The 18,556-nt window shown below is 52.1% G+C and overlaps 1 protein-coding gene across 1 annotated transcript in view; it reads right to left on the bottom strand.

Moving 5' to 3' along the window:
* Nucleotides 1-4,938: 4,938 nt before the first annotated feature.
* Nucleotides 4,939-18,556, bottom strand: part of Dnmt1 (DNA methyltransferase 1) — a 51,608-nt gene continuing 37,990 nt past the window's right edge. The window contains 17 exon segments of the mRNA XM_059267406.1: nt 4,939-5,263; nt 5,578-5,668; nt 6,277-6,557; nt 7,209-7,404; nt 7,835-8,012; nt 8,253-8,419; nt 9,951-10,092; nt 10,254-10,536; nt 10,685-10,813; nt 11,045-11,129; nt 12,714-12,906; nt 14,407-14,625; nt 16,197-16,370; nt 17,542-17,681; nt 17,950-18,151; nt 18,307-18,370; nt 18,373-18,421. Of these exon segments, the coding sequence (XP_059123389.1) occupies nt 5,226-5,263; nt 5,578-5,668; nt 6,277-6,557; nt 7,209-7,404; nt 7,835-8,012; nt 8,253-8,419; nt 9,951-10,092; nt 10,254-10,536; nt 10,685-10,813; nt 11,045-11,129; nt 12,714-12,906; nt 14,407-14,625; nt 16,197-16,370; nt 17,542-17,681; nt 17,950-18,151; nt 18,307-18,370; nt 18,373-18,421 (2,631 nt within the window). The 3' untranslated portion in view covers nt 4,939-5,225.

The raw sequence follows: 18,556 nt of genomic DNA on the forward strand, positions 1-18,556 counted from the left end.
TCCCAGCACTTAGAATTGTATCTTGGAGCCGTGTGTGTGTGTGTGTGTGTGTGTGTGTGTGTGTGTGTGTGCAGCAGCACATGCCTTTAATCCCAGCACTAGGGAGGCAGAGGCAGGCAGATCTCTGAGTTTGAGGCCAGCCTGGTCTACAGAGTGAGTTCAGGACAGCCAGAGCTACAGAGAAACCCTGTCTTGAAAAACAAAAGCAATATATATATATACTTACTATGGAAATGCAAAATACAGACAACACAACAAATAGGAATTTTAATTTAATTTAATTTAATTTTTTGTTTTTTTTCAAGACAGAGTTTCTCTGTGTAGCTTTGGAGCCTGTCCTGGAACTCACTCTGTAGCCCAGGCTGGCCTCGAACTCACAGAGATCCACCTGCCTCTGCCTCCCGAGTGCTGGGATTAAAGGCTTGTGCCACCACCGCCTGGCTACAAATGGGAAAATTTTAAAAACAAAATTGAAGTGGAAAGAGTTGACTCACTGGTTAAGGGCACTGGCTGCTCTTCCGTCAGTCCTGGGTTCCATTCCCAGCACACAAGTGGCTGTTCACAACTGTCCACAGTCCCAGGGGACCCAACGACCTCATCTGGCCTCTGAGGCCCCGGGCAGGCACATGGTGCGCTGGCACACAAGCAAGCCAACACCCCCCCCCCCACACATAACAGGAAATTTAAAAGTACAAAGATTAGGTACTGATAAGATTTTTCCTTGGAATCAGCCAGTAGTTTAACTTATGATCAAACTGTGTGCTAATATATGACTGTAAGAAGGCTGTGTGGCTGGGGCGGTGGTGGCTCATGCCTTTAATCCCAGCACGTGGGAAGCAGAGCCAGGTGGATCTCTGTGAGTTCGAGGCCAGCCTGGGCTACAGAGTGAGTTCCAGGAAAGACTCCAAAGCTACACAGAGAAACCCTGTCTCGAAAAACCAAAAAAAAAAAAAAGGCTGTGCAGTGCAGTGGGGGTGGGGGGTGGGGGGGTGGCACACGCCTGTCACCGGGCACTCAGGCGGCTGGGGTAGGGGCAGTGAGCTTTCAAACGCTGCCTGCCAGAAAAGCTACAGACAGATAGTTCTGCTCTTTTTCTGGGGAGCAGAGTCTCGTGTAGCTCAGGCCGGTGTCAAGCCGCTGGTCCTCCTGCCTCCACCTCCCCAGTGCCGGGACGACAGGCAAACACCACCACAGCCAGTTTATTTAGTGCTAGCGACAGATGGGGCCCAGTGCATGCTGGGAAAGCTGTTAGTCAGGTTCCCGCTGCTGTGATAAACACCATGACCAAAAACAACTTAGGGAGGAAATTGTTCATTTTGTCTTACAGCTTGTAGTTCTTCACTGAGGAAAGTCAGCCCAGGAACTTAAGGCAGGCGCTTGGAGACCAGAAGCGAAGCAGAGGCCGTGAGGACAGCTGCTTACTGGCTGGCAACACGCGGCTTGCTGAGTTGGCTTTTTGTTGTTGTTTTGGGTTTTTCTTTTCTTTTCTTTTCTTTTTTTTTTTTTTTTTTTGGTTTTTCGAGACAGGGTTTCTCTGTGTAGCTTTGTGCCTTTCCTGGAACTCTCTCTGTAGACCAGGCTGGCCTCAAACTCATAGAGATCTGCCTGTCTCTGCCTCCTGAGTGCTGGGATTAAAAGCATAAACCACCATGCTGAGCATTTAAAAAAACAAAATGAAACAGGGTATCACCGTGTAGACCAGGCTGGCCTCCAGCTCATAGAGATCCTCTGTCTCCCAAGTGCTGGGGTTAAAGGCATCTTCCACACCCTACCCTTAAGATTTATTTATTTATTATGTATACAGCATGTATGACTTCAGGCCAGAAGAGGGCACCAGATCTCATTACAGATGGATGTGAGCTACCATGTGGTTGCTGGGAATTGAACTCACAACCTCTGGAAGAACAGCCAGTGTCCTTAACCTCTGAGCCATCTCTCCAGCCCCTCAAAGGGGACTCTTAAGAGCAGGTTTTAAAAAGATTTCTCTGCCATGTGACAGTGTATCCTAAAAACCCTTAATAGAGTGATAGGGAGACCTGATTTGGGGTTGAATCAGCAAAAGTGTGAAAGATATTTTTTCACAAAGTATCCAAGGTCAGGTGTTTTAATGTGGATGAGTGTTTTGCCTCAGGATGCATATGCATGAGTGCAGGACCCAGAGCGGCCAGAAGAGGGTCCCAGACCCCTGGGACTAGAGTTATCCATTCTGTGGGTGCTGGCAACCAAAGCCAGGTCCTTTAAAAGAGCAGCCAGTTCTCCTGAGCCGTCCCTCCAGCCTCCACATCTACGTTCAGTCGGTTTGCTTAGTGAAAACAAGTTTCTTCAACAGGCACAATAAACAAGTTACACTTAGGTACAATTGGTAGGAAGGGGTCAGGGAAGGGCTTGGCATTGCCCTCGTTAATGACTTCAGAGTGACTAGTGCACTTCTCCAATGGTGAAGACAAGAGTTCACTGATTCGACCATTCTCAAACTGGCGAGGTGACTCACCTGCTAAGAGTTTGTGGTAGGAAATTCCAAAGGCTGCCCTCTGAACCCCACATGTGCACCGGGGACACAGGCCCCCCCATTGGCACAGTAAATAGAATGCAGCAGTTGGGCATGGTGGCACACACCTTTAGCCCAGCACTTAGGAGGCAGAGGCAAGCAGATCTGAGCGTGAGAGCAGTCTGGTCCACATAGTGAGTTTTCAGGCCAGCCAGGGCTACGTAATGAGACCTTGTTTCAGCTCCTACCCCCCCAAAACACAACTAAAAACTGTCAGGTGTGACTGAGCACTTATAATGTGGCACTTGAGATGCAGAGGCAGGCAGATCTTTTGTGGCCATCCTGGTTTATACAGAGTTCCAGGCCAGCTAGGGGGTGGTGATTTGAATGAGAATGGGCTCATATTTGAATGCTTGGTTCCTAGCTGGTGGAACTATTTAGAAAGGATTAGAAGGTGTGGCCCTTATTGGAGGTATGTCAAAATGTCACTCCAGGCCCAGTGTCTCTGCCTCCTGCTTGTGGAGCAGATGTAAGTTCTCAGCCACGACTCCAGCACCATGCTTGTCTGCTGCCCTGCCAGATGATCATGGCCTCGCTCTGAAACGAAACAAGCCCCCAATTAAGTGTTCTATAAGTCGCCTTGGTCATGATGTCTTCACAGTAACATGAAAAAAAAAAGCCGTGGGGCTGCACAGTAAGATTCTGACTCAACAGAAAAAAACCCTATTCTGGGGCAGCAAGACAGCTCCGTGGTGAGTGCGGGATGCGCCAGCCTGGCGCATCCCCAGCATCCCCCAAGTCAGGTGTGTTGATGCAGACAGGTAGATCAAAGCCAGCCTAAGCTTTATGACACTGTTTCAAAGCAAACTCCAACCATCCAGCACTGCTCCAATCAGGGCTCCTCACCTTGCTGTTTCTGTCCCCCAAAAACAAAGCCTGCACCTGAGCTCTGAAGGGAAGAATGGTGGTTCAGCCGTGCAGCCCACCCAGGGGGCCGCATGCCTGAGCCAGGCCAGTGCGTGTGGAGGTGGCAGTTCTGCATATGTCCATTACAAGAAACCAGCACGGAGGCCACCTGGCAACTTCTCTCAAGACACAGTGGCCCATGGCCTGTTGAAAGATGAGGCCAAGAGACACCGGCTTCCGTTTACACGACAGTACACCCCAGGGGTTCTAGCCGGGGTGTGGTGGCACAGACATGGGTCTGGGGAGGTGAGGCAGGGCGACTGAGTTTCAAGCTAGCCTAGGCCACTTAGTGAGGCCTGAAAAGTCACTGCTAGATTTAGTACAGCGCACCTGGAAGGTGGAGGCAGGAGGACTGCCACAATTACTAAGCCAGCCAGAGCTACACAGTGAACAGTGATCAGACAAGGTTATAAGATAAAGGTGTGTATACATTTGAGCCATGCCCGATGACCCAGGAGTCTCTTCAGACATTTCTGAGCCAGATGAGAAGGGCCGGCCACAGGAGACTCTCAGCACAGTTCAGACGGCACCTGTTTGCTCCTGAGGGGTTTAGCCCCTTGGTCTCGGCACATTTGTGACTCATGGGCTGAAGAGTAAATTTGTAAATACGTACATTTGCATTTTATAGTTGCCATTTCCTAAGGACAAACTGAAGTTCTGTTCATGTAGAATTCAGTAGATCAAGTCAGAAAGCCTAGGCAGGTCTCTCTCTCTCTTTTTTTCCCCCCGAGTCAAAGTTCAGTTTATCGACAGTTTCAGGGAACAGAGTGAACAACTCTCCCCCAACAGATGTCCATGGTCTGTGTTACCACCTGCCCATGGGAATTTCCATGGTCTGTGCTTCCACCTGAATCCAAGTCAATGTCTATGATCCCTGCTGTGTCCGGGAACCATGTTGGTGTCCATGACCCAAGTTATCTCCAAAGGCCTAGGCAGATTGTAAGCCAACTGGAGTTCTACTTAAGGGCAGCTCAGCCATGGTTCTTCTCTCCTTGTACCACCTAGGTCTGTGTCCTTATGATCACAGGATGGCTGCTGCATGACCAGACACCACAGTACAGTCAACTCCAGAACAAGGGCAAAGTAGCCATGGAGATAACCAACACCATTTTCTTTGAAGATCTATTTACTTATTATGTATTCAGTGTTCTGCCTGCATGTATCCCTGCATGCCAGAAGAGGGCGCTAGATCTCATTACAGATGGTTGTGAGCCACCATGTGGTTGCTGGGAATTGAACTCAGGACCTCTGGAAGAGCAGACAGTGCTCTTAACCTCTGAGTCATCTCTCCAGTCCCAACACCATTTTCTTAAGAGGCTTTCTGGAAAGTTCCATTTGCCCCTCACCGGCCAGAACTGAGTCACAGAAATGTATCCCATGAGGTAGATGCAGGTAGCACCTCTGTGGATGCCTTCAAGCCGGGGGCCCTGTTCCCCTCTTTTGTTGGTGGGGAAGCAGCCAGAGAAGTCAGTCACTACTTGGGGTGCTTTATAGAAGCGCTTTATTTGAAGAAATATTACAACATATAAAAACTACATCAAATCTTGCTTGCCACCTGCACAGTGGTGGATCTGATAAAATACAGAATTAAAACCAAAAAACTTTAAGATTCAGAATGCACAAAGTACTGCAGGGCTCGGTCACAAAGCAAACCTCACACAAACAGCTAGTGTCAGCCATGGCCACAGACATGTGCACAACATTTCAAATGACGGGGCTCAACAGGTTAAAAACACAGTCTCAGTGCATGTGGGGCTCTGGGAGGGCAGAGCTAGTCCATCGTCGCGGTCTCCTTTACTTTAACTGCAGCTGAAGAGAAAGCAAAGGAGAAGTCACCCTGAGCACAGCGCCATGCAAGCTCATGGCTGGCCTGGAGACCCTGCAGCAGCTGGAAACATTCAGGACTAAGTCATCTCCCCAGTTTCTGCACCCTGGTTTTGGGTCAGCACTACTTGAGGCCGGTGCCTGATGACCACGTCCGTCAGCAGGAAGGCTCACACCCCCTCCAAAGCCACTGTGCAGTTACCGGCAGGTCACTGGTGGCTTCCACTACTGTCCTCATGTGGAGCTGGTGTGCCCAAGTCCCAGGGCCTAGAGCTGCCCACGAGGAGAGTGGCACGTACCTGAGGCGACCTCCTGAGCTTTGGCCAACATACAGAGCTTGATCTCCAGGCCAATGGCTTTGGCCAGCGGTGGTGGCACAGCATTACCCACCTGTGGGAAGGAAAGAGGCCACACCAGATTGACACCCAGGCTCACCAGTGGCCTACCTCTACTCTGACCAAGGCAGGACCATGACCTGGGCATCGGGAATTCAGTCTTCTCAAGTGGCACAGGCCTTCATTGTGATGCCCACAGACCCACAGATCACTAATAGGGAGCTCTTTTGGGTTGGTCTTTGTTTCAAAGACAGGGTCTCTATGTAGACCAGGCTGGCCTGGAACTCAGATCAACCTGCTTCTGCCTCTCCAGTGTTTGGGATTAAATGTGTGAGCCTCCATACATGGCCAACAATGAGCTTTTAAAAGGCTTTAGGAAAATCTGGAAGCAAAATGCAGACACATCCCAGTCCACTTTGATTCCTGCTATGAGCCAAACAAGGGTTTGGGGGAGCAAGGGGCCGGTCTGCACGGAGCCCAGGCCAGGCCAGTGTTTCCGGCATGGGCCTCTTTCTTTCAACGGTAGTTCCTAACGAGGGGCAGCCAGCCTAGGAAAGACGTGTGCTGTCGTGCCGCTGCTGCTGCCCCACACTCTCGGTGACAGCCCAACTCCCTACACGAGAGCTGAGGCCACTTGGCAACGAGCTCTGGTGCTGGGCTGACCTGCCGGTGTCTGTCCAAGATGTTGCCGAAGAGCCGGTAGGTGTCCGGAAAGCCCTGGGAGCGGGCACACTCCCGCACGCTCACCACCCGGTGCTGCTCTGGGTGGAGCACACGGCCCTGCTTCCCCATGGGCTCAGGGTTGGTGACAGTGGTGCTGAAGAAGCCATCCCACTCCAGGCGCCCGTAGAGGCCGGCCCAGTGGTTGTGCCGGTTCCCAGTGTGCGGCAGGCACCAGGGGATGAGGGTGTTGAACTGCCTGGCTGTGGGGTCACAGGCCTTGCCTGCAACAGAACACTGCGCTATAACCAGGGCTGGTGCCAGGCTACGGGGAGACTCCCTGGGGCACTTCATCTCTGCATAGGGGCTTCCACCAGAGGGGCTCTGATGGCCGCATGCTCCAAGCACAGACAAGCTGACACCCTGTGCTGCAGGTACAGCTGTTTAACCCACACCCGGCAGCTGACACCCTGTGCTGCAGATACAGCTGTTTAACCCACACCCGGCAGCTGACACCCTGTGCTGCAGATACAGCTGTTTAACCCACACCCGGCAGCTGACAGCCCTGTGCTGCAGGAACAGCTGTTTAACCCACACCCGGCAGCTGACACCCTATGCTGCAGGTACAGCTGTTTAACCCACACCCGGCAGCTGACACCCTGTGCTGCAGATACAGCTGTTTAACCCACACCCGGCAGCTGACACCCTATGCTGCAGGTACAGCTGTTTAACCCACACCCGGCAGCCATTTAATTAGTAGCACCCAGGCATGGCCAGGGCCTCAAGGTTAACAAGCAGATGTATCGAGTGGGGACTACTAGGGAACCCTAAAAAGCCACCCCCTAAGTGGCCAGAGCACACACAGGGCTGTAGTCATGGGATTCCTGTTTGTGGGAGCCCTGAGTGGAGGGAACGACTAAAGCCTGGGGTCCCACCTTCCACACAGGAGCAGACCCCACGCATGGCACCAGTGCTGCTGCAGCCATTCTTCCTGTCGTGGAAGGTGTAGCGCAGCTTCTTGGTCGTAGTGCCATCGGTCAGCGGCACTTCTATATTGGGCAGGTCGCGCCAATCTGATCCCGGGAACAGTGGGATGTTCCGCATGCGGGCAGCCACCAATGGGCTCATATCCTAGAACACAGGGAGTCCCAGCTGAAACCCGGGTCAGGAAGCACAAGAGGGAACCAGAGGCTCAGATCCTGTCAGGAGACAACTACCCAACCCTAGCGTGAGAGCCGAGCACCTAAGAGTGGAGCCAAGGACGCGCCTGGAGGGACAGCTGAGACAAATGGTAGGACAAGGGGTCAGTGTGAGGTCAGCCAGAGAAGCACACAAGAGGTGAGGTCTCGTGGATCAGAAGACCACACAGGAAAGCTATAAGGAGAGGGGTACTGGGGGAGGCACTCGGAGGCTACCCCAGGGCCATCTGAAGATGACACTACTGGCCATGGGGGTGGGAGACTGGAGATGTTGAGCCTGCAGGCCTGTGGGGTACAAGTAACCCCAAAGAGAAGTTGGGCCAGGCAAAGACCCAAGGGAGCACCAGACCCAGGCTGGCTACCTTGCAGATATGGTCCCTGAGGATGGGCTGGTAGTGTGAGCCCCGCAGCTGCCTCTGGAACCAGGACTGTGGCTCTCCGTTGTAGGAGATCTCAGGTGCTGAGGCTCCATTCTGGATCTCAGGGAGGTCAGACATGGTATCCCGCACCGTGATGGTTCGGAAGGGGCCTGAGGTCAGCCTGCAGCAGAGGGTGCCCTGTCAGATGTCATTTGGGCAGCCTCTGCCGGACCTTAGATGTGAAGGGCAGCTGTAGCGTGTGCTCTACTGAAGCCAGCTGCCTGCACACTGAGGCTGGGATGGCGCAGACTTGCAACAGGCTTGAGCTTCCCGACAGCCTGGCACACACCTCAGCGACCCAGGCATCATGACTTTGTCCCTGTCCCTGTCCTGCACATGGGGTGCTGAGATCAGCCCCTACCTGGTGATGTTGCTAACGAACTTCTTGTCATCCACCACAACGCTCAGCTGGCAGGCCCGGGGCGCGAACACATGCAGAGGTTCTGGAAACAGAGGCAGCTTCTCTCCTGGGGCTGCAGCCAAGATGATGGCCCGTCTCCGGGTCTGGGCCACACCATACTGGCCAGCCTGCATCAGGGGAATGGAGACAGGCGGCCTCAGGCAGTATGTCTACCTAGCTGGCCTCCGTGCAGAGAACCAGAACCAGGAAGCAGGTAGCACACACCTGCAACTCACAAGGCTGACAGTGCAGCTCATCAGTAAGAGCAACCTGCCCGTTAGCCAGGGCCACGTCCTTTGCGAAACTCCCACTGTGGTTAAGTGGCAACAATCCTCAAGACTACAGTGATGTGAACTTCCAGAACTAGTCACTTGTCTCCGTAGGCCCCCTACCACTGCAATTTGTCCAGCCCAGCCCCCAGAACACTAACCCACCTGTTTTTGCCCCTCCCCTCCTCTCCTCACAGTACCTTGTGGGTCTGAAGGGGATGGCGAGACCTCTGGTTGACCAACTGGAAAGCCCCCGTTACAGTGTGCTCTGATTAAACCTGCTCTGCTGCGGCCCACTGTCTCTCTCTGACCTAACATCTACGAGGCTGCTGTCAACCCCAGCCCTCAGGGAACACTGCAGAAATGGCAAGAGCAATGGGAGCCAGGAGCCCCACTGCGACAGTCACAGGGAGAACATGGCCAGTGACCAGGCTTGGCTACAGGCAGAGGTCGGAAATGCAGCATTGCCCCACGGGGCCTCTCGTGTCCTCTAGTTACCTCAGCATCCATTTGGACAGCTGTTTTTTTTTTTTTTTTGGTTTTTCGAGACAAGGTTTCTCTGTGTAGCTTTGCGCCTTTCCTGAAACTCACTTGGTAGCCCAGGCTGGCCTCGAACTCACAGAGATCCGCCTGGCTCTGCCTCCCGAGTGCTGGGATTAAAGGCGTGCGCCACCACCGCCCGGCTGGACAGCTGTTTTTGTTGTTGGATTTTGAAACCGAGGTCTCACGTAGCCCAGGCTGGCTACAAACTTGCTATGTGACAAAGATGACATCTTGAAGTACTGATCCTACCTCCACCCGCTGCCTACCTGTTGGGATGATAGGTGTGTGCAACCACATTTGGGCTAGTGGGGATGGGAATGGAACCCAGGCTTCCTGCGAGAGAGGCATGCGCTCTAACTGGGCCCCAACCAACCCTGCTTACTTTGGGCAAATGTAGTGCATTCACCAATGTGCTGCTGGTGAATGCACTACACTGAGCTACAGCCCAGCTCTTAATCCCGAGACACTGGCCTTGAACCCACGATCTTCTACTTCAACCTTTCAAGACTGGAATGGCAGGCGTGTGCTACCATACTTGGTCACCCATGCTTCTTTTTTTCAAGACAAGGTTTCTCTGTAGCTGTGGCTGTGCTAGAACTCACTCTGTAGATCAGGCTGGCCTCAAACTGAGATCTGCCTACCTGCCTCTCTAGGGTTGGGATTAAAGGCAGGCACCACCACACCGAGCTAACCCTATGCTTTTTCTGTCTGAGCTATGAGACGCCCCTATCCTCACCAACACACTGGTGATCACACAGACCATCTGCCGCCTAGAGCAGGCCTGAACACCCTCCTGTCAGTGATGGAGGGCAGCAGTCCAGGGCCCGCACTGCTGAGCGGCGCCCACCTGCAGCACACCGAAGGTGCACTGGTAACCCATGCGGACCAGGCAGCGCAGTGTGAGCTTCAGCACCATGGAGCGCTTGAAGGACACGAAGTTCCTGACATTCTCCAAAAGGAAGAAACGCGGCCGGTAGTAGTCACAGTAGCTGTGGGGACAGGAGGGACACAGGTCACCACAAACTCACAGGCCCCAGGGAACCTGCACCAGGGCACAGGCATCTCCCACTAGGGAGGGCTCCCCCACAAAGCTGCATTTAGCCTGGAGTTGCCCAAAGACAGCAAGTGATAGAGGGCTGTCCGTGCCTACCTGAGGAAGGAGACCACTAGCGAGTTTTTGAACTTGGAGTAAGTACGGGAGTTGAAACGGTTCATGCCGCTGAAACCCTGGCAGGGTGGTCCACCACACAGCATCTCCACATCGCCCTTCTGGGGGAGCCTCTGGCCCAGGGAGTTGGTCACCTCACCAGCCATGACCAGCTTAAGCAGCACATTGCAGTCCTCTGTGAACACTGTGGAGCCAGGGTTGTTCAGCCGAAATGCCTGGGCTGCCGGCTCCCACATCTCAATGGCCCACAGCGTCTCCGAGATGCCTGGTGGACACAGGGCAAAGGTTTGCTTTTGTGGATCTGCTGTTCTCATGTCACTTGCTCAAACAGGCCATGGTCACCTGGCCCAGCTATGTGCAGACTCCGAAGCTTCCCCAGAGCCAGGCCAGAGGCGGCACCAACCAGTGCCTACCTGCTTGGTGGAATCCTTCTGATAACCCTCCACAGCCAGAAAACACATCCAGGGTCCGCAGCTTAGGCAATTGGATGGTTGTCTCGGGCTCTCTGGGCTCCGACACCTGACACTTTGCCTTCCCTTTTCCTGAAGGAGGAACAGGCCACCAGCTGTGAGAAGGGCCCACCAGACTGCTCTCCTCAGAGGCTTACTCAGGAGACTTTGTCTTGCTATGTGACCTAGAGTAGCCTCTCGGGAGACCTCCCCAATTCAGCCTTCCAGAATTTGGGAGCTGGAGGCAGGAAGCTTCAGGGTTCCAGGCTAGCCTGGACAACATGCAACCTTGTCTCCAGGCAGGAGTGACGGACAGGGACGCACCTTTACCCTTCCCTTTCCCTTTGTTCCCAGGGTTGCGGGTGTGGTTTGGAGGGTCTTCGAAAATTTTGCTCTTTGCATTGTAGGCCTGCACAGAAAGGAGTCAAGTTAGTCCAGAAGAAATACAGGGATCCCTCACAGTTTAAGAGCTCTGGCAGTCTCTTATCTCCTAGGAGCACAGCCAATCAGCCACCAACAGAATTTGATCTTATTATTGGAAACAGACAAGACTGCAGCCAGCTGGTCAAGGTGTGAGTATTATGAGCTTGAGGCCACACTACAGAGAGGCCGTCTAAAAATCACAACTATTCTATTAACCCTCCTATGGTCTGCACCAACATCTGCTACGGTAAGCACCTAGAGCATACATTCTAAGGAAAGGGCACTATGGGAGCCGGCTGTCCAACGTCACACAAACATGCACACACAGAACCTGGAAAAATGGGCGCTTATCTTAACACAACACTGACGAGCCAAGCCCCAGGTATTCAAAGCGGTCTACTACCAAGAGGTTCTAGGATCCTTTCTCCAAACCAGGCCACTACCTGCTCACAAGAGATGGAGCCAGAGTGTACTCCTTCCCAACACACATTAAGACCTGAGGTATGGCTGGTAGAGGCCTTCAAAATAGTCCCTCAGATAAATTTTTAATGGTGTTAGTAAAATGTGGCATATTCTTATAAAGCTGAATGTTAGCCAGGTGGTGGTGGTACTTGGGAAACAAGAGGCAGGCAGATCTGAGCTCAAGGCCAGCCTAGTCCACAGAGAAAGTTCCAGGACAGCCAGGGCTACACAGAGAAACCCTATCTCAAAAAAAACAAAACACACACACACACACACACACACACACACACACACACACACACGCACACGCACACGCACACGCACACACACAACAAAACACAAAAAAAGCAAAAACTGAACACCAAACTCCAGAACCTCTTGCTGTCAAAGGCCTGTGCTGTGGGTGACAGAATGGATGTGCAGCTCTGTAGGTACTGTGCCCTATGCCCCTGCACATTCAACAATTGCCTGCTAGCCATTACCTATCTCCTTTTGAATGCTCAATCCTGCATCAATGGCCTGAGTGCTGGGGACCCAACAACCCAAGGCTTCATGCATCCTAGGCAAGAACTCTACCGAATCAAGCCACATCTCCAGCTGCCTTGTTTCAAAGCCAAACCATAGGAGCCAGGCAAGTGGTAGAGGCACATGCCTTTAATCTCAGCACTCAAGAGCTAGAGGCAGGTGGATTTCTGAGTTTGAGGCCAGCCTGGTCTACAGAGCCAGTTCAGGGATACACAGAGAAATCCTGTCTCGAAAAACTAAAAACTACATAGGCTGGCATGGGGTGGGGACCACAAGCTTTTAATTCCAGCACTCAGAAGAGGGAGGTGGATTTGTCAGTTCAAGGCTAGCCTAGTCTACATATCAACTTCCAGGGCTATATATTAAGACCCTATCTCAAAACAAACAAAACCCAAACCCACTCTACACATGCACATTAGCTGCTTACTTGGTCTACCTTGTATCTCCCATCCTAAGACAAATAAATCCAGGACCTAGCCTAGCACTTGATGAACACAGGCCCTACTACTGAGCTCTGCCCTAGCCTGAGTCACTTTCTTGGGCACCCTGCTCTCAAACATTTGCCCCGGAAGCCTGGCTCCACCTCAAGGAAGTAGAAGCGGTCAGGGCCCCCTTGTGAGTAATCCTGGATGCTCTCAGGCAGGTCTTCCCCATATTCCACAGTGCAGCGGCCTTGCACGTCACTGAAATCCACCACAGCCTCCTCGTCACTCCAGTACAGCAGGTTGATGTCTGAATGGTAGCTCGCTGGGGTGGATCTGTGGGTGTTCTCAGGCCTGTAAAGAGGACACCAGGTGAGTATTACTTTACCACAAGTTTATAATCACAGGTCAAAGCACCCTCATCTGAATGTCTGGAACCAGCAATTGGAGTGCTGAGTGTGAGAACGGGGATCTTGTTAGTCTCATACACCTCAAACCTCAAGGCCTGTATTTTTTTTTCCCTTTGGTTTTTTTTTCTGAAACAGGGTTTCTCTGTGTAGTTTTGGTGCCTGTCCTGGATCTTGCTCTGTAGACCAGGCTGGCCTTGAACTCAGAGAGATCCGCCTGGCTCTGCCTTCCGAGTGCTGGGATTAAAGGTGTGTGTCACCACTGGCCAGCGGCTTTTCTTTTTTAAGACAGTGTCTTGCTTTGATTCCCAGTTTAATCTCCAACTCAGTGATCCTCCTGCCACAACACCTCAAGTGCTGGCTACAGGCAACTATTCACCTAGTCTATGCAGGACATTTTAGACAGCACTTTAAAAAAGACTTCTTCATTTGTATTCAGTGTGTATGGGTGCTTTGCTGGCATATGTCTATGCAACAGGTGAGTACAGTGCCCATGGAGGGTCAAAAGAGGGCATTAAACCCCGCAGAACTGGGATGTTAGGTGACTGTGAGATACCATGTGGGTGCTGGGAATTAAACTTCTCAAACCTGAAGCACTGGCTAAGTACACCCAAGGCAGCCTGTAAGATGAGGTCTGCTGAACAATGAGTATTTTGGTTTGGGGATGCTCAATCTATAAACAGCATCATGGAAAGGACCACATGTCCCAGTTCCATCAGTGTGGTACCACTACTCTGATTTGGACCTAACAGCACAGCAGGAATGGGATTGCTGGGATCCAGATCAGGAATGCTCTGCTTCTCTGCCTTCATCCTGCCTATCAACGATGGGTGCCCCATTATTTTGTAACCATGCTGATTTTTACAAAGACTCCAGAAAAATCAGGTGTAGTAGCAGGACCCTGCTATCCTAGTACTTGGGATGCTGAGACAGGGGGATCTCAAGTTCCAGGTGTGTTGAAACAAGTACACGCTGGCCATCTGAGCCAGTTTTCTTCACTGTAGCCCCTTTTATGCTGCCTGGCTGAAACCCATCCTCAAACAACACACACACTCACTCACGCAGACAGCACACACGAATGCACAAGTGTGTGTTGGGGGGTGGGTGGGGGTGTTTAGTTAAGACAATGGCTGGGAAACAAACCCTAGAACTTGCAAACAAGGTACAGAGCAGAGGGACTGGGGAGGGTGGTGGGAGACGGACAAGGACTGTGGCTTGGGGCAGAGGATCCAGACACACCAGGACACACTCCCTGCCACTCTGCAGCTTTTGGTCCTTGCAGGTTGAGTTAGAGCCCAAAGTAACCCACATGCTAGACCCAGGCTCCTGACACCCAACCCTGAAGGCCACAACTATGCAATACACCCATGCCCTCAGGATGTCTAGAAACCATCTCCAGCAGCAGCACCTTCTGAAGGGCCTCTCAGCAGGCAGAACCCACACCAACCTGTAGAACTTGTTGACCCTGATCTTGATGTCTGCCTCATTGACCTTGCCATTCTTCTTGCCACAGTGAATTGCTTTTATCCGACCGATGCGATAGGGCTCAGGAGCATCCAGGTTGCTTCCTTTGATGTAGTCAGAATACTTGCGGTAATGCTCAGGGTACAGGTTCTCATCCACAGGCTCCTTCTTTGAGCGTTTCAAGGGGCTAGCCAGCTTGATGCTGCAGAGAATGGTGAAGGACACAACTGAGCTCAAGGCCTTAGAGTCCAGATGACAGCCAAGTGCCATTAAAGAACGGTAACTCAAATGAAATCTCAGTTTAAAACACCACTCAACTCCCAGCTCAGCTGACTGCAGCTGCACACGTGTGTCATCCCAGGATTTGGGAGACAAACTGATTGGTGCAGGAGGGTCCGAGTCCCAGGTACACTTAGGCTACCTAGTGCCTCCCAGCCACGCGGCATCGTGCACTTACTAACTGCTATGTGACAAGGTCCTGTCAGCAAGCACAAGTTGAAATGTCGTAGGAGGGGGCACTTCACTAGAGGAACCAGCAGCTTCTGAGAGGGCACAGGTACCACCTTTCCAGGAGTCAGCCAGGAAAGGAACCTCTGTGTTCTGAGAAGCCTGTGACTCGAGGGATCACTGTGACATGATCTCACTTCCCTGACTATGGAGGACCGATGTAAATGTGATGCTGAAGGACGGAGTCTGAGAAAGCCTGAATTTGGTCCAACTCATGGCAAAGCTGGTTGCCCAATCTTGCTGCTCTACCCACAGGCACCCACAAGGACACAGGAGGTGATCTTCCAGTGTGGCTCCCACTCTGGCTAGCGGCTGCCTTGACTCTCAAGTCCCAGAGGGACCTCTGAGTGCCCATGTGTGGCCCGAATGGTGTGCTTCCACGTGGCAGGTGACACCATGCGAACTTATGGAGGACACCAAAGATGAGCACTTCAAGATTGGGTAATACACCCAACACCATCAATGCAGAGGCACCCACTCATTCCTGGGTCACAGGACTAAGCTAAATTTGGGGACTTAAGGTCTCACTAGGAAAATGGATTCTCAAGTCTAGACACTGCGCTATGTGTGGAAAACATGAGCTGCAATTCCAACCTGCCCCAGGGCTTAGGATTTAAGAGTGAACGGAGGGTAGAGGTGACGTCCTCCGACTTCCAACATACAGAGCCTGGGTAGAGCACTGGAATTCTGGCAGGCAGACCCCATCAGCTTCAAGGACAAACAGATTCAGGGAGAAGCCCAAGGCCTCACAGCTTCTCAGGTGCAGAACCAAGGCAGGAAGAGACCGCCCAGCACTGCAGGCCTCAGCCTCACACACAGCTCCGATGCTGAAAGGCCCCAAAGGCAGTGTGTGGTGGGCTAGGTCCCCAGCCCAGCAGCATCGACAGCAAGTGGCAGAGTCTTTACAAGGTGAGGCCTAGAGGAAAGTCCCTGGAGGCACACTCTCAAGGAGATAGTAGCAACACTGCCTTATCTCTCCTTTGCTTCCTAGATAGGTGAGCTCTGCCACCCTCAAGAGGCCGAGGGTGACAGATCTACCCAATGTTGCACTGAACTTCCAAAATTATGAGCCAGAATCTGGCAACCTTTAGAATTCAGAAAGTTATATTGTTATAGTAACAGAGCTAAGAACTCTGAAATTGAAGTGCTGTCATTAGGAATCAGCTTCTCATCAGAAACCAATTGGATATGGTCTAAACACTGGCTTCAGGGGAGCAGCTGGAAGTATCAGAGTCAACTGACCAGTATGGACCATGGGGTACTCACTTGAAGGTAAAGGCCTCAGGAGGCAGGTACACACTGTCACCGACTCGGTAGACAACACCATTCTTGGTGATAGAACTGCAGTAGATCCGGCCATCCACCTCATCGAGCTGCTCCAGGACCTTAGGCATTTCTTTATGTCTCAGCTCACCCAGTCGGATACAAGAGAGGCAGAACCTGTAGAAGCCAAGGGAAGAAACTCAAGGCTCTGAGGTGGCAGAATGGTGACCATGGCAGCCACTGAAATCCAAGAGGAGACTGTATCTGCAGGTCTCTGGAGGAAATGTCCCTTTATGTCCGCACTTTGAAGACAGGTTTTTGTTGTTTTGTTTTTTTGCTTTTTCGAGACAAGGTTTCTCTGTGAATTTTTGGAGCCTATCCTGGAACTTGATCTATAGACCAGGCTGGCCTCGAACTCACAGGGATCCGCCTGGCTCTGCCTCCCAAGTGCTGGGATTAAAGGCGTGCGCCACCACCGCCTGGCTCTGAAGACAGTTCTTGTGGACCACAACTCAAAGACAAACACTAGAAACAAGCCTAGGCTGTGTACATCAACAGCAGGGTCCTCAGCCAGCATATGCTCAAGGCCCAGGGCTACAACCCAGCACCACAAATAAACTTTTTTTCCCTGATTTTTTGAGACAGGGTTTCCTCTGTGTAGCCCTGGCTGTCCTGGAGCTCTCTATAGACCAGGCTGGCCTCGAACTCAGATCTGCCTGCCTTTGCTTCCTAAGTGCTGGGACTAAAGGCGTGCATCACCATCGCTTGGCACAAATGAATATATTTTTTTAAAAGATTTATTTATTTATTATGTATACAGTGTTCTGCCTGCATGTATGCCTGCAGGCCAGAAGAGGGCACCAGATCTCATTACAGGTGGTTGTGAGCCACCATGTGGTTGCTGGGAATTGAACTCAGGACCTCTGGAAGAGCTCTTAACCTCTGAGCCATCTTTCCAGCCCACAAATGAATATTTTTAAACAGATGGCCATGCTTGCTTCAGGTAACCTCCAGCTGGTCCACACATTTTGCGGGGGAGGTGGGTGGGATTCAAGACAGGGTTTCTCTGTGTAGCCCTGGCTGGCCTGGAACTCACTCTGTAGATCAGGCTGGCCTCGAACTCAAGAGTTCTGCCTGCCTCTGCCTCCCAAGTACAGAAACAAAAGGTGTGTGCCACACTGCCTGGCCCGTCCACACATCTTCAACACTTTCACATGTCAGGCCTCTGGTCAGCAAAGACCACAACTGGAGAATCAGCAAACCTTTCCCTGGAGCCTGAAAGGATGGCGGGACTCGCGAGCAGGATGGCCTGCAGAGGGGCCTAGGGCTGGCTCCACCACTCACTCACTTGTGCCTGTTGTCCTCAGTCGGCTGGGTCGTGGGAGGGGACTCAAATCTTGCGTACTCTTGGTTGTACCAGAGCTGGTAGAAATAGGTCTTGCCATCATCCTCAGCCCCTGGCAGCATGCTCTCAGGATCCATGCCTCCCTGTGGAAACAAAACACGGTCAGACTCAGTTCTTTTTTTTTTTTTTTTTTTTGGTTTTTCGAGACAGGGTTTCTCTGCGTAGCTTTGCCCCTTTCCTGGAACTCACTTGGTAGACCAGGTTGGCCCTCAAACTCACAGAGATCCGCCTGGCTCTGCCTTCCGCGTGCTGGGATTAAAGGCGTGCGCCACCACCACCCGGCTGTCTTTTTTTTTTTCAGCCTCGGGTTCTTAACAGGTGGGTGGAATGGGGAGCAGAGGCGGCACTCACCTCCATGGCCCAGTTTTCCGAAGGCGCTCTGTAGACGACCTTGACCTTGCTGTGGATGTAGGAAAGCTGCATGTTTTCACACTCGCCCACCAGGAACAGCTCCAGGGGGTCGGAGGTGGCTCCAAGGACTGTGTCTGTCCCAGCACAGAACCAGTGTGCATGGAACATCTGCCCGTTCTTGTCTTCCCACAGTGCTGTGACCCTGCAGCCGTGAGATGGAACAGGGAATAGATATCTCATGTAACCAGCAGAACTTGACCACACAAAACCTCGAGGAACTTCCGGTTTCATTCTGACACAATGACTTCAGGTGTTCAAGTGGAAAAGCAGGTGCCCAAATCTGGCAAAAGGACACACCTCGCTAGATACAGTGGCTTGGAGGAATCATCTGGGATGACAGAGACGCAGTCCCCCACCTCAGGGTCTCCTCATCGATGCACACCTTCTGATAGTAAGTTCTCTTCTCTTCGACCTGAAACCAAATGCTGGAGCTCAGGTGAGGGTCAAGTCCAGGGTTTCCCCAACTTTCTATGAAACTGACTTGAGACTTAGGGGGTGTGGGTCAGCAGTGCAAAGAGTGCTGAGGAGATGCCAGGCCTGGGCTCCA

The sequence above is a fragment of the Peromyscus eremicus genome, chromosome 7 (genome assembly GCF_949786415.1).
Source record: "Peromyscus eremicus chromosome 7, PerEre_H2_v1, whole genome shotgun sequence".
Lineage (NCBI taxonomy): Eukaryota > Metazoa > Chordata > Mammalia > Rodentia > Cricetidae > Peromyscus > Peromyscus eremicus.